The 14,427-nt window shown below is 39.5% G+C and overlaps 2 protein-coding genes across 4 annotated transcripts in view; both read right to left on the bottom strand.

Moving 5' to 3' along the window:
* On the bottom strand, positions 1-8,745 carry LOC140578511 (probable G-protein coupled receptor 141). The gene is made up of 2 exons (XM_072699901.1): positions 8,585-8,745; positions 1-1,736 (listed from the first exon to the last, which is right to left on the bottom strand). The coding sequence occupies exons 1-2, from the start codon at positions 8,743-8,745 to the stop codon at positions 845-847; spliced, it is 1,053 nt and encodes a 350-aa protein (XP_072556002.1). The 3' UTR covers positions 1-844.
* pign (phosphatidylinositol glycan anchor biosynthesis, class N) overlaps positions 7,194-14,427 on the bottom strand; it is a 26,711-nt gene continuing 19,477 nt past the window's right edge. For 2 of the 3 annotated variants that reach the window (XM_072699900.1, XM_072699897.1), the window contains exons 22-29: positions 11,181-11,283; positions 11,014-11,112; positions 10,770-10,825; positions 10,580-10,655; positions 10,248-10,321; positions 9,963-10,005; positions 9,813-9,865; positions 7,194-9,586 (exon numbers count right to left, since the gene is read on the bottom strand). In XM_072699900.1, coding sequence (XP_072556001.1) covers positions 9,463-9,586; positions 9,813-9,865; positions 9,963-10,005; positions 10,248-10,321; positions 10,580-10,655; positions 10,770-10,825; positions 11,014-11,112; positions 11,181-11,283 — 628 coding nt within the window. In that variant the 3' untranslated portion in view covers positions 7,194-9,462. The remainder of the gene's footprint in view (positions 9,587-9,812; positions 9,866-9,962; positions 10,006-10,247; positions 10,322-10,579; positions 10,656-10,769; positions 10,826-11,013; positions 11,113-11,180; positions 11,284-14,427) is intronic. The other variant, XM_072699899.1, reaches the window with a different exon arrangement.

Genomic DNA, 14,427 nt, shown 5'->3' on the forward strand with positions numbered 1-14,427 from the left:
TTTAGATAATGACATTCTAATGATATTTGATGAGGTTGTTGCAAGGTATGACGTCATATGCAATTAAAAAAAAATATCTACAACTGAGGAACTTTATTAGAATGTCTTAGAATCATTTGTTACCCATTCCTTCTTTGGATAGACTGGAAACTTAAATATCAAAAGACTGCAATGGAAAATGCATCATATACAAGTTTTATAATCTCTTGGTGGATTGTTCATTAGAGTCTTCTATGGCAAAACAAAATATGTGGAACGCATAGTTATAGGAAGGTACAAAGAATGGGAACAGGCACAAACAAACAGGAAATACTCAGGTTAAGCTCTTACAATACAACTTACAAATTTAAAGTAGTCATAAGCAGATTTTCTTACACTTATTGCCGCGAGTTGTGCCAACAGACACAAAGCAGGGCAGATACATCACCGGCACATTGTGTATGAAATCAAAAAGATTTCCATACAGTGAAAGAGGATTTTCTTCAGTTCTTGTTCGCCTCACTCATTTTAGTTATATTTCTTACTAATGCACCACACTATGAATGAGCAAGAATAAAAATGATTATGATTGGCTCACAAAAAACAGCAAAGGTAAACTTCAAGATGAATAAACAGCAAACTTATTAAAGAATGGATGAATCACAACTAAATACATTTCTGCTAAATACTATGTTAAACTGCTTATTTATTATTTGATTTTTGGATTTCTTTTTTGATTTTATACACATTCTCGGATATTTGACAATGCTGACTCATTCCGATTTTGAATAGGCCCAGTCAACTGTAGGGAAAAATATCCAGCAAAAAAGCAAAACCCCAATTTTCCCTTACATAGAAATTCAGACTATATACATAAACTGTTCCTCCCTAGGAAAATCAAGGTATCTAAACAACTGAGTGCCGTCAAGCCCAGCAACACTTCATTCTCATTTTCAAAATCAGCAGAGTGGCCAATGTAGTAGAAGCGGAACAAGTGGTACGGGAGGAAGCAGAGTATCACGACCAGCAGGAAGCACACGTTCTTTTTCTGCGCCCCGAACTCCTGCCGAACGTGTGTGTCAGCTCCGTATTGCCGGAAGATGCGGCACAAAATCAGCCCCTGGCAGCAGGTGAGAGTGAACACGGTGCCGATGATGACCACGCTGCTTAAGTATTTCAGTACCACAACTTTAGTGCTATGCTTAAGTTTCATGCCAGAGTTGAAGCACTTTATTCCTGTGAAACTTTTGCTTGACTCAAATATGAGATAGATCACGGGGAAGCCTATGAGTAAACCCAAGGCCCAGACAACGAGACTGGCCAGCACCACGTGCAGTTTCCTGTAGAACTGCACCTCATCCACCATTGCGTAGAACGTATGGTAACGGATCCCCAGAACGATTGCGTAGAAAAGGAAGGCGATGTACATATGGCCATGAATCAAAAGGCTGACCATCTTGCAGAAACCCAGACCCAAGTTCCATGTGTCGCTCATGTAATAATAGATTCTGAACGGCACTGCCAGGAGGAAAATCGAATGCACCACTAATAGGTTGGCGACCGCTATGGTGGTAATGGTTCGCAAGTTGGATTTTAGTACGCCGATCATGAGACAGATTCCCACACTGCCTCCTACAAGCACAATGGTGTATATAGTCACTAAAGCAATCCTGTAAGGCTCCTCAGATAACGGTCTGCTTGAATTGTTAGTTGAATTCATTATTCTGCCTTCCAAAGACATCTTCATTCCAGGGCACCTACTGTACAAAGAAGACACAAGAAGTTAACATGATAGGTAACATTACAGAAAACAATGGGAGGACAACAAAGAACAAAAAACTTTACTGGGTATGATAAAATACTATAGCTAAGCAAATAGTGTCAAGAGATCCAATTATAGTAGACAAAAAAAAAAACATACAAATCTGCAGTAGAATTAACAAAAAATAACGCCTGGACATAAATTTACAATGGATGCAATATTGATGAAAATACACTATTGCTCACTTGAAAGCTGGGTGGTTTGATACAAAATGTGCTATGTTCTATGTTGTTTAACATATGCAGATGTAAATACCAGGGAACAAAAGCTGGGGATTTTCATATTCATCTTTTGATCTCACATACAAATGTCTTCAGCAAAAACAAATTAATTGACCTTGATGTTCCAACACTTCTGGAGGACAGCACCACTGTAAGGTAAGATTCTTGTGTCCGTTACTCCACTCAGTTATGACAATGCTAAAATTACAACACGTCGGTTCTTCCTACACAGATGGTGTAGAAAAATATGAAAATAAAAGTTAAAACTTAAAAAGAACCTTGCAATGGCCTGAAGGGAGAGGGTTAAATCAGAGAACCTGGCAAGTTAAATGACTTGCTGTCAGGGAAAATGGGGAATTTGGAGGGAAGTAACAGGTTTGAAGAGACACAGGACAGTTGACCATCCACATCTGCTGAGGGGGAAGTTGTCTCTAGAGAAAAAAAAATAATAGTACCAAAAAAATAATACCACATAAGAAAAGCTGGCCGCAGAATTTCATGAACACAAGCTTAAATGCCTAAAGGAGGAAGATGAATTGAAAATGAAAATACTCCAGGTTGAACTGAGCATAAACACTGAGGAGAGAGAAATGTGATGACAGAGATGAATATGCTCCACAAGCCAGAGCCAGCTTTGCTGACCAGTTCATCAACCTTTAAATTAAGCATTTGTCATCTGAACCAGACTGTTTCAGTATTCTTTTTTATTCATTACACCAAGACATTAAGCCAGCTTAGCAAACAAATTTTATTCATTCGTTGCCTGTGTAATGTTTATCTAAACAAATAATAAATGTTGCAAACTTAAACAACACAATCAAGAAGCAAAATGTCAGAATCGTCAACACAGTGTCTAACAGTCCAGCTAGAAAACATGAAGTGCAAACGTACAGTATCTCTGAGAGCCAATCCACATCTGTTATTCTTAGCATCAACACTGGGAGTGTACAGCATTGAGCTTTACGCTTTGCATTACATCATCAAAATAGGGCCCCGTGACTGGGAAAGCAGATTTCAGATAATCAGGTTTAATTCTTCCAGTGCTGTTAATTTTGCATTTTAAATAATGGGCCCAAAACTATGGCAGTGAATTGCTGCCACTATGATAAAATAAAATTTGCCTTGTTTTTTGTTATAAAGAGACTTTCATTGCGATTCAGTGGTACAAACATATTTGATATTACAGTATATAACTCTGAATGACCATAATTACATTAGATTAAACTTCATTGTTAGTGTCCTAAGTACAGGTACAGAGCCAATGAAATGCAGTTAATATTTAACCAGGTACAAACTAAATACATATAAATTAAATAAATTATAATAAATTGAATGTAAATGTAAAGTATTGCTCTGTGCAAAATGAGCATGAGGTAGTATGAGAAGATGCAATGATACACGTGCAAACCGGAGATATTCATTGTGCAAAATAAGCAGTTTGTGCAAATAAATGAGTAGACAGTGCAAAGAAGAACTGTGTTGAATCGTGGTACCAAGTTGTGTGGAGGGGGGCGAGGTGAAGGATAAACACTATAAGGTTTTATCTATCACACTGTCAACTGTGGGGACGAAGCTGTTCCTCAGCCTAACCACTAAATTCTACTGTAGAATTGGATGAAACTTTGTGTGGCTATTTATCAGATATAGAAGAATTGTCAGAATCAGTGCCCGTCTGACCCTGTCCCATGTGTCCTGTTCCCCCCTCTGTCTTGTAGCCCCTTAGCCCCTAGTGTGTTTCCCTGCTCACTGGACCACCATGTGGCTTAATGGGCTTAACGGTCAGCCATCATCCAGACCCCCTTGTTGGTTGTGGGTTCTGAAAACTACCCATGCACAGAGCGGGATCACAGAGTGCTGGGGCCCATAGTGTGTTAAAGTCAGTTAAAAAAAGTGTAAGCAACACATCACCACTGCAGTAAATTCCATCAGTTGTACAGAGTGTATATAGTGTGCAGGGCTAATGTGGCTGTAACTGTTGTGGTAAACCCACATCTTTGCCTATAAACATCATCTTGCTTAAGGCACCTATAATAGGGGATGGCTTATTTTGTGGTATTGTGCCAGAGTAGTCAGGAAATACTAATGTGAACTGTGAGACTCAATAATAAATGAGCCATGAATCGACCTAAACCATCAAACTACTAAATCTGTCAATGTCATTTTGAAGTCACAGATTTCATTGCCCGCTGTATGCTATTCTGTTGTGCGTTTGCCAAATAAGGGCACCTCAAATGAAATCAAAGTTTAATAGCGGCGTCTAGAATTTGACCATACCATCACCACACAACCAGTGTGGTGTCAGACATGCACTGTTACTGTTACTCTTTCCATGTTATAAAGGAAACTAGTTTTGACTATAGTGACTACATGCCCATCACAGCTTCTGTAATTATGTTTTATTATTATTATTATTATTTATTTTTTTCCAACTTACAAATATATCTTAGTAAAAGATCTCAGCAAATGGAGTGTAATGCTAGGGATTGCCCTGTAGATGGCAATATAGGCTTTGTTAATTTAGAGTGGATAACCATGTAAGGGGCGCAGCAGTATAGGATTTCGGGAGAGCATGATCCTGTCATGTTAGCGGTGTGTGGTGCTCAGTGAACGGAAAAGGTTGCTTCGCTGTCCGTGTATCTTTTTTACATGGGATATCACAACCACCAACTTTGATCACCTGGCTGGAGTGATATTTTAACTTCGAAACAAGTCCGTACATGCATTTACATGTACACTCACCTAAAGGATTATTAGGAACACCATACTAATACAGTGTTTGACCCCCTTTCGCCTTCAGAACTGCCTTAATTCTACGTGGCATTGATTCAACAAGGTGCTGGAAGTATTCTTTAGAAATGTTGGCCCATATTGATAGGATAGCATCTTGCAGTTGATGGAGATTTGTGGGATGCACATCCAGGGCAGCTCCCATTCCACCACATCCCAAAGATGCTCTATTGGGTTGAGATCTGGTGACTGTGGGGGCCATTGTAGTACAGTGAACTCATTGTCATGTTCAAGAAACCAATTTGAAATGATTCGAGCTTTGTGACATGGTGCATTATCCTGCTGGAAGTAGCCATCAGAGGATGGGTACATGGTGGTCATAAAGGGATGGACATGGTCAGAAACAATGCTCAGGTAGGCCGTGGCATTTAAACGATGCCCAATTGGCACTAAGGGGCCTAAAGTGTGCCAAGAAAACATCCCCCACACCATTACACCACCACCAGCAGCCTGCACAGTGGTAACAAGGCATGATGGATCCATGTTCTCATTCTGTTTACGCCAAATTCTGACTCTACCATTTGAATGTCTCAACAGAAATCGAGACTCATCAGACCAGGCAACATTTTTCCAGTCTTCAACTGTCCAATTTTGGTGAGCTCGTGCAAATTGTAGCCTCTTTTTCCTATTTGTAGTGGAGATGAGTGGTACCTGGTGGGGTCTTCTGCTGTTGTAGCCCATCTGCCTCAAGGTTGTGCGTGTTGTGGCTTCACAAATGCTTTGCTGCATACCTCGGTTGTAACGAGTGGTTATTTCAGTCAAAGTTGCTCTTCTATCAGCTTGAATCAGTCGGCCCATTCTCCTCTGACCTCTAGCATCAACAAGGCATTTTCGCCCACAGGACTGCCGCATACTGGATGTTTTTCCCTTTGCACACCATTCTTTGTAAACCCTAGAAATGGTTGTGTGTGAAAATCCCAGTAACTGAGCAGATTGTGAAATACTCAGACTGGCCCGTCTGGCACCAACAACCATGCCACGCTCAAAATTGCTTAAATCACCTTTCTTTCCCATTCTGACATTCAGTTTGGAGTTCAGGAGATTGTCTTGACCAGGACCACACCCCTAAATGCACTGAAGCAACTGCCATGTGATTGGTTGATTAGATAATTGCATTAATGAGAAATTGAACAGGTATTCCTAATAATCCTTTAGGTGAGTGTATGTATCAGTTCTATTACCTTGTAAATAGTCTGCAGGGTTCGCAAACTACCCCGACAGGTTGAATACTCATATGTACTTAAATACAATTAATTTCTTACTTTCCCATAATGTATAAACAAGTCGTATAGCATCTGAAAGGCAACGTCCAAGGCTATTTCCAGACAAAATGCGTTCAACCTTTACTGCACCATTTCCAAGAAATGGCACTTTGAAACCCGTTATTTTGTGCTATGAGCCAAGTATGACAGGTCATGTAAAAATAGAGTACAGTATCGCCTAATGGATATTTGTCACACTAGCACATTTACAGTACAATATACTAATGTTACCCCTACTAATTCATAGAACACGGCATTGGCTGCCATTTTCTTTTGCATTCACAGTAAGGTAAAATGAATAAACTAATGGGACTGTAAACTTATTGACAGAAGTCATATACGTAACCAATGTACAATTCAATAAAATACCTAAAGGAGACATGTACTGCAAGTACAGGTATTCAGTCAGTTAAAAATTACGTAAAGACGTACAGAAATAATAAGTTGTAAAAATACTGTGTGCGCGCTAACCACGAAAAAGAGAGAGAACAAAAATATATCCTCCTGAGACCCCACCTATTCATTTATGTCCATTGTAGTGGACATTGTATTTTTGCATTTATTTTTTCACTGATGTTGGGAAACGTATTTATTCTTGTTGTACACTAAAGAGGACATGCTGTGAAATTAAAATAAGAAAAAAATTGAAAAAATCTAAATTGTAAGATGTCTTATTTCCTCCAAAGACAAATAACCTACAATTGAAGGACACTTTTTTCCTTGGGTCTCAGGAGGATATACACACATTAAAAATATTTAATAAAAAACAGTATAATGAAATTTTCGCTGATCTGTGAATTCACGAATGCACGAAGGGTGACTATTTCCTGACAAAATTTGTTCAACCTTTACTGTATCATTTTCACAAAATGGCACTTTGGATTTGAGGTCTTATCAATTCCTTGCCCAGTTTTTGAAGAGAGCTATCTCTGGAGCCTTCCTTTGTTACAATATGGATTCAATGCATTATAAGTGGAGACGTCCAAGATGTTGAACAGTTGTACAATTAGCCAGCATAGGGCTTTTTTGCAGTTACTACAACTGGGCAAGGAATTGATAAGACTTCAAATCCAGAGGAGAGAATGTTATGAGGGTGCGGGACGAAGGGCACGAGAGCAGGAATCAGGGCAAATCAAGATGTGTTTATTCCACTCACAATGGCAGGAAAACATAGGAATCGCAGGGGAGCTCAATACTGGGATCAACAACAAGACTAGCAGGACTAATAACATCAATGTCAAGACTGGGGAATACAGGACTGGGAGGCACCATTATACAAAGACTAGCCGGGGAGTAAAACGAGGGGCAGCAGGAGTGCGTTACACAAAGGTAGGAACGAGAGGTAAGACTGATACACAACAAGTGTGGCCCGTTAGAGCCACACTAGGGAGAAATAGGAAGGGCAGTTTCGTAGGGTGTGACGGAGAACACAATTGCAATAAACAAACAGTAAAATTCGGTGCTTCATTTGATGTATATTTGCATAGAATTTGTGTTCAGCCATGCTCATTATATAATTTTAATATACTGTAATCCTCCATGAATCACCACGTTATCGTGGTGGAGGGGTTTGTGTGCCCCTATGATCCTAGGAGCTATGTTTTCAGGGGCAATCGCCCCTGGTAGGGTCTCCCAAGGCAAATTGGTCTTAGGTGACCAGCCATACTAAGTGCAATTTAGTATCTGCCTGAACTCGTGCAGGAGGTACAGAGATACTGACTCGGGCTCTGGAACTAAAATCTTGGAGAGGGGCTAGACTCTATTCCACCCTGGAGTTGCCCATGGTGAGAGGCGCCAGGCAGAGGTGGGTCTACTTATAGTTCCCCAGTTCAGTGCCAGTTAGTTGGCGTTCACCACGGTGAACGACAGGGTTCGCCTACCTTTGACTCTGAGTCGGGGGATGGGCTCTGACAGTTGTCTCTGCATATACACTGAACACCAGTTAAGAGTATCCGACCTTCTTGGAGACCTTGGATAACTTAAATACAATTAATTTCTTACTTTCCCATGATGTATAAACAAGTCATATAGCATCTGAAAGGCAATGTCCAAGGTTATTTCTAGACAAAATGTGTTCAACGTTTACTATACCATTTCCAAGGCATTTTGAAATCCATTATTTTGAGTTATGAGCCAAGTTTGATAGGCCATTTCTCAGAATTGTCCCATAATGTATAAACAAGTTTTATACATTCTGAAAAGCAATGTCCAAGGCTATTTTCAGATAAAATTTGGTCAACTTCTACTGTACCATTTTCAAGAAAATGCACTTTGACATCCAAGGGTTGGTGAGCCAAGTCTGACAGGCTATTTCGCAATGTTTTCCAGTAATGTATGTTGATAATATATTAGCATGCATGACAAAATGAAAATTGTGTTTCCCTTTAATGTGCTGTCTTTATGAACTTTCTCTGTTTTCAATTAATCAAGCAAAACCACTCATATTTGTATGCTTAATTAATGCCGTCGTTAAATCATTATAAATTCATAAACTGAGAACTGACACAACCTACCTTCTCCCCCGACTGCACAGAGCAAAATCCACTGCTGCACTATCTGATTGCAGATTGCTTGCGGTAAGAAGAGAGCAATTTCCACTCCGTGGAAATTTCCCCATCACACGCACGGAAACCGCGACAGACCTTGGGCTTTCATATGAAACTGAAAGACTCATTTTGTGAGGTTCATACTACCTGCTATAAGTTTTGGACAAAGACAACATATGAGACAAGGAAAAAAAATAACTCGCAAACACACACATAATTTAAATATGCCTTTCCTGCCTCAGCATCATCTTTTGTATTTTTTGTCTTCTTTAAATTAATTTATTCATTAACAAATACATTCAATGCAGCATCTATATCTATATAACATTTATCAAAGTTATTAGGCCTACTTAAGATTGAATTTTGTGTTTAGTCGAGCAGTTGCCATAAAAATGTAAAGAGTGAGAGCATGTTTTGTACCTAACATGGTAGGAATAACATTTTTTCCTGAATACAATTTAAAATATGCTCTGTGGACTATTGTCCACATTACAGACACAATACTTACGTGAAATCTGTTTAAAAGTAAACACTTTGGATTCCACTTTGTGACACTGGCAGTAAATGTACCAACTTAACTTGTAACATATAAAATCATGATCTTTATACTTATTCATGTTTTTTGATGAGGTATAAACTTAAAATTTAAAGGCTAAGTTACACAGAAATTGCTTCCTGTTTCCTATAGTACTAAATTAACCAGAAAAAAATTTATAACTTATAATTTACAATTACGCAACCGAAATAAGCATCTCAGTAAACCCAATACACAGTAATGAATGCACAGCACCCTTATGCAGCTACAGTTCCATTTCTAACACTTGCACGAATTTCCTCGGAGAGCTTCACGTGGAGTGCATTTTCACCCCCCAGCCCACGTGGATTCTTTTGGAGGTAAAGACACGCGAGAAAATGTTCAGCAGCATCAGGAAGATGGTCATGGACATCACAATGACGTAATGGCTAATGCTGCAGAGACAGAGACAAGGAGGAACTGTGTCACAGTAAGACAAACCCTAACTTAATGTGGAATACATATTGTCCTCATTAGTCACATGTTGATATTTAAGTCTGCAGGATACACAGTGCGAATAATATTTTGCCAAAGGAAGATTCTGTACCGTGGGAGGAAATTATTCTATACTCTGGGAGAAAAAAAACAGGAAGCTTGTAAGAGATTTTCACCACCACTAACCTGGTGCCGATGTCCAGCCAGCTCCCGTAATCTTTAACCAAAAAGAAGAAGTGCTGCAACAACAAAATAAGTGCGTTTTTCAGGACAATGAGGTCTAACAGACCTAGTGCCCACATCAAAACCAGCAATTTCCTCTGGTAGAGTACTTACCAAAGCCATCAAGTCGGAGATAACTAGTACGATTAGGAACAGGCTGGAAATCAAACAGACAGCACAATTAACACAACTATAAAATAAGGTCTGAATGATAAGTATCTCATTTGTAAATAATATTGTGATGAAGGAGACAGCTATGGGGCTTCAACCTCAGTTGTACAATTGCGTTCGAAAGGTTTAACAAGCATATCTAATTTACAGGAACTGGAGTACTAATTTACAGGAACTGGAGTACTAATTTACAGGAACTGGAGTACTAATTTACAGGAACTGGAGTACCTTCTAGAGGAGAGCTGTGTTGAGACCTGGATTGTCTCAAATGTACACATGACAATGACGAACGGTATCAACACCTGGAGGGAAATAAATGCCAATTTGAAAACACACAAATAACAAAAATAAATAATGCATTTACATCTAATATTTTAGTAAAGGAAGCAGCATCTCAATATGAAAATGCTTCCGACATAAACCATTAACTTGGCATATATTGCCAAAAGATATACTCTGTATCAAAATGTAAAATATTTCTGTAAGATTCTGCAAGAATACATTTATAAAAGTGAAGGAGTTTCAAAAGAATATGGTGGTCATCTTTAAACACACTATACCTTCCACATCATTAAGGCTCCCATGACGAAGGGGTTGAATACGGTCACAAAGCAGTACACAGATGCTGGATCAAAACTAGGATGGCAAAAATGCAAAGGGCTGTTCACAGGTTATGCAAAAATGCTTCTCATCATATGCACAACTCCACAGCGTCCGATTCTAGAAATGTCACCGTCAATTTTACTGTACCTGTTAATAGAGGCTATGTTCCCCGTTCCAAAAAATGCTGTTATAATGAAAAATACCTACAAAAATGTTAAGGGAAATGTAGTTTGAACTGCAGAACCTGGGCAGATTTCATTGTTCTTAAATTAATGACCTCTTGGCCAAAACAATAAAAAAAAAAAAGCAACCTTATGCCATTATGCCATATCGGTGATATGGTGACATCTAGCAGTTTTTTTGTGACTCTTTGCATAACAAGAAAGGATACAAAAAAATATGATCTTCTGATGTCATCAAGCTTCAGTTGCCGGATCTTGGTTATATCAATATCGGCAGAGAAGTCAATGCTGGAGAGCTGCAACCAAGACTGCATGAATTACTACAACTGCCAGGAATAATAAACGATACCAGCATAACAGTGCAGTGTGCACTTACTTCCAGCTTTGGGGAGGCACCCTGTGCACGTAAGGCCTCCTGCTCCATGTTAATCCACACCAACATTAGTGAGGACAGTGCTGGGGGGAAGAAGGCCTCATGCCTGTTGAAACAGCATTAATCGATCGACAGTCAAACCAGCCCCGAAACAAGAGGCACACAAATCAAAATGATTAATTGCCAGAGTGGAAAGTTCAGGACCAGAAAGTAAGTATCCAGACCAAGATTTAGTTTCAACCAACTACAGTAGGTGAATCTAAAGGAGCACAGTAACAGGGAACTCAACTGGTTGGTTGGAAGAAAATCTTGGTCTGGATTTTTACTTTCTGGACCTGAACTTTCCACCTCTGCCATTTACTCATCCTTTTAGCTGTGCACAATACAGAGATTCAATATTTTTGACAATATTTATAGCAAGTACACCAACTGCAGTTATACCAGTTATTAAACTCTTAACTGTCATGCAAATGAATCAGATTAGTCATTAATTGCTTTAACTATTAACACAGTTTGTCTGTCTGATAAAAAGGACACACCGTACATCCAAAAAGTTGCTTAAAGACCCCCAAGTATAACAGTAGTTTTGCTTAAAGACCCCCAAGTATAACAGTAGTTTTGCTTAAAGACCCCCAAGTATAACAGTAGTTTTGCTTAAAGACCCCCAAGTATAACAGTAGTTTTGCTTAAAGACCCCCAAGTATAACAGTAGTTTCACTTTCCAGAGGTCAGTCAGTAAAGAAAAAATAAAACAGATCTATCACGGTAATTCTCCAAGATAGATCTGCTGTCACCGAACCACAGTAATAAATGTTGATTTCCAGAAAATTTATATTAACTGAAGATAATGTACTTTAGTGAAATCTCATTTGAACATAATACAGTTTTGGTTCTCATTTTCCTTCATCCAATAAGAGTGTTAAGAGTGGATAAGGCAGCTAGGAGTGTCAAACCAGACAATGACCATCTTGTACCTCCATGTTTCACCTTAAAAGGTTATTCTGAAGTGGTTTCCTTTGCAAACTGCTTGGTGAATAAAATATATATACACCAATCAGCCATAACATTAAAACCACCTGCCTAATATTGTGTAGGTTCTCCTCATGCCTCGTGCATGAACTCCACAAGACCTCTGAAGGTATCCTGTGGTACTGAGCACCAAAACATTAGGAGCAGAACCTTTAAGTCTCTTAAGTTGTGAGGTGGAGCCTCCATGGATCGGACTTGTTTGTCCAGCACATCCCACAAATACTAAATCGTATTAAGATCTGGGGAATTTGGAGGCCAAGTCAAAACCTTAAACTCCTTTTCATGTTCCGCAAACCACTCCTGAACAATTTTTGTAGTGTGGCAGGGTGCTTTATCCTGCTGAAAGAGGCCACTGGCATCAGGGAATACCATTGCCATGATGGAGTGTACTTGGTCTCCAACAGTGTTTAGGTAGGTGGACATGAATGGCAGGACCTAAGGTTTCCCCAGCAGAACATTGCCCAGAACATCACACTGCCTCCGGCAGCTTGCATTCTTCCCATAGTGCATCCTGGTGCCATCTCTTCCCCAAGTTAGTGACACACACGCACTTGGCCATCCACATGATGTAACAGAAAACGTGACTCATCAGACCAGGCGATTTCCTTCCTTTGTTCCATGGTCCACTTCTGATGATAACATGCTCATTTTGGGCAGGGGTCAGAATAGATTCTCTGATCAGTCTGCAGCTCTGCATCCCCATACACAGCAAGCTGTGATGCACCGTGAGTTCTGACACCGTTGTATCAAGGCCAGCATTAACTTTTTCAGCAATTTGTGCTCCAGTAGCTCTGCTGTAGTATCATACCAGACAGGCTAGCCTTGGCTCCTCTTATGCATCAGTGAGCCTTGGGCGCCCATGACCCTATTGCCGGTCCACTGATTGGCCTTCCTTGGACCACTGTTGGTAGGTAGTGACACTGCTTACCGGGAACGCCCCTCCCGACCTGCTGTTTTGGTGCCATTATAACAAGACAGTCAATGCTATTCATTTAATCTGTCAGCAGTTTTAATGTTATGGCTGATCAGTGCATACTGTAGATTGCAAAGGTCTTGGGCAGTCAAAGAAAATAATGTTTAAATGATCTTCAAGTTGATGTAAAACTATGATAATGTCCGATAAAGTGTATCCATGGATTAAAGCAAAAAAAAATAAAAATCATCTGACTGAAATTTTTATTTATTTTGTTTAAACCACACAAATGGTTATTGGATATGCCAGGCAACAAGAAGCCCGTGCCATTCACCCGTTTGCAGATCTCGTCTTTGTTTTGGGACATTAAAAGCCTTTGAGACTGATGTGGCACTAAATGCTTATGTATACTTAATATGAAGTTTGGCATCTTAAACACGCGTCGGGAAATAGCTTGCAGCCTATAGGCCACTCCGCAGCCATCAATGTTTACGCGAACTGCCGAAACCATAAAGTTTATTTTTATTTTTAGGAAGAATAATTAAATCGTAATTAAACCAAAGAAAAAGACAGCCTTTCCAGAAGTTTGTCTGCCAAAGCTTGTTTAATACACCACCCCCCCCTCCCCGCCCCCGCCATTTTTTTTTCCTTCAGATCTGCATCAATCAATCTCATTATTAAACTTTAGTGCACTCAGTTGACGGAAATCCGTCATAGCGACGGAACACTTCAATCCATACGCATCAGCTCACCCATTTGCAGCGACTGTCCAATATACGAGTGTAGTTTTTGACCCCACCTTGTTTGGTTAATCAACACCTCATTGAGTTACTAAATTTAATGAATGAATGAATGAATGAATTAATTGAGCAGATGGCAAAATTTAACAAATGCAGGGAATGGCCGAGGTGTCCCTGAGGCGAGGCTTGGAATGTTCTTCAAGATATCCAACAAAACTTCTTGGAGAACAACAGAAATGATTTATTATTATCTTACTATAAATTTGCATATGTTAAATTGCATTTTTGAGCAAATATACACTTTCTACCCACATAAATAACCTTAAACATTTTCTTTGATTGGCGAAGGCTTTTGTACAGTATTATATACACCTAATGAATGCTCAGAATAGTGTTCCACAAAAACCACATGCCACTTCTGGTACTTCTCTGAAGGCTCCCCATGAGCCTTTTCTCCCAAAATAGCCTGTGAACAGCAGCTTCTCACACATTTACAAGATGCATATGCAATATTCAGTGTGCTCAACGCCACTCATCAGAGATGTTCCTTGGGAAATTACAACTGCAA

This window comes from Paramormyrops kingsleyae, chromosome 15 (assembly GCF_048594095.1).
Source record: "Paramormyrops kingsleyae isolate MSU_618 chromosome 15, PKINGS_0.4, whole genome shotgun sequence".
Classification (NCBI taxonomy): domain Eukaryota; kingdom Metazoa; phylum Chordata; class Actinopteri; order Osteoglossiformes; family Mormyridae; genus Paramormyrops; species Paramormyrops kingsleyae.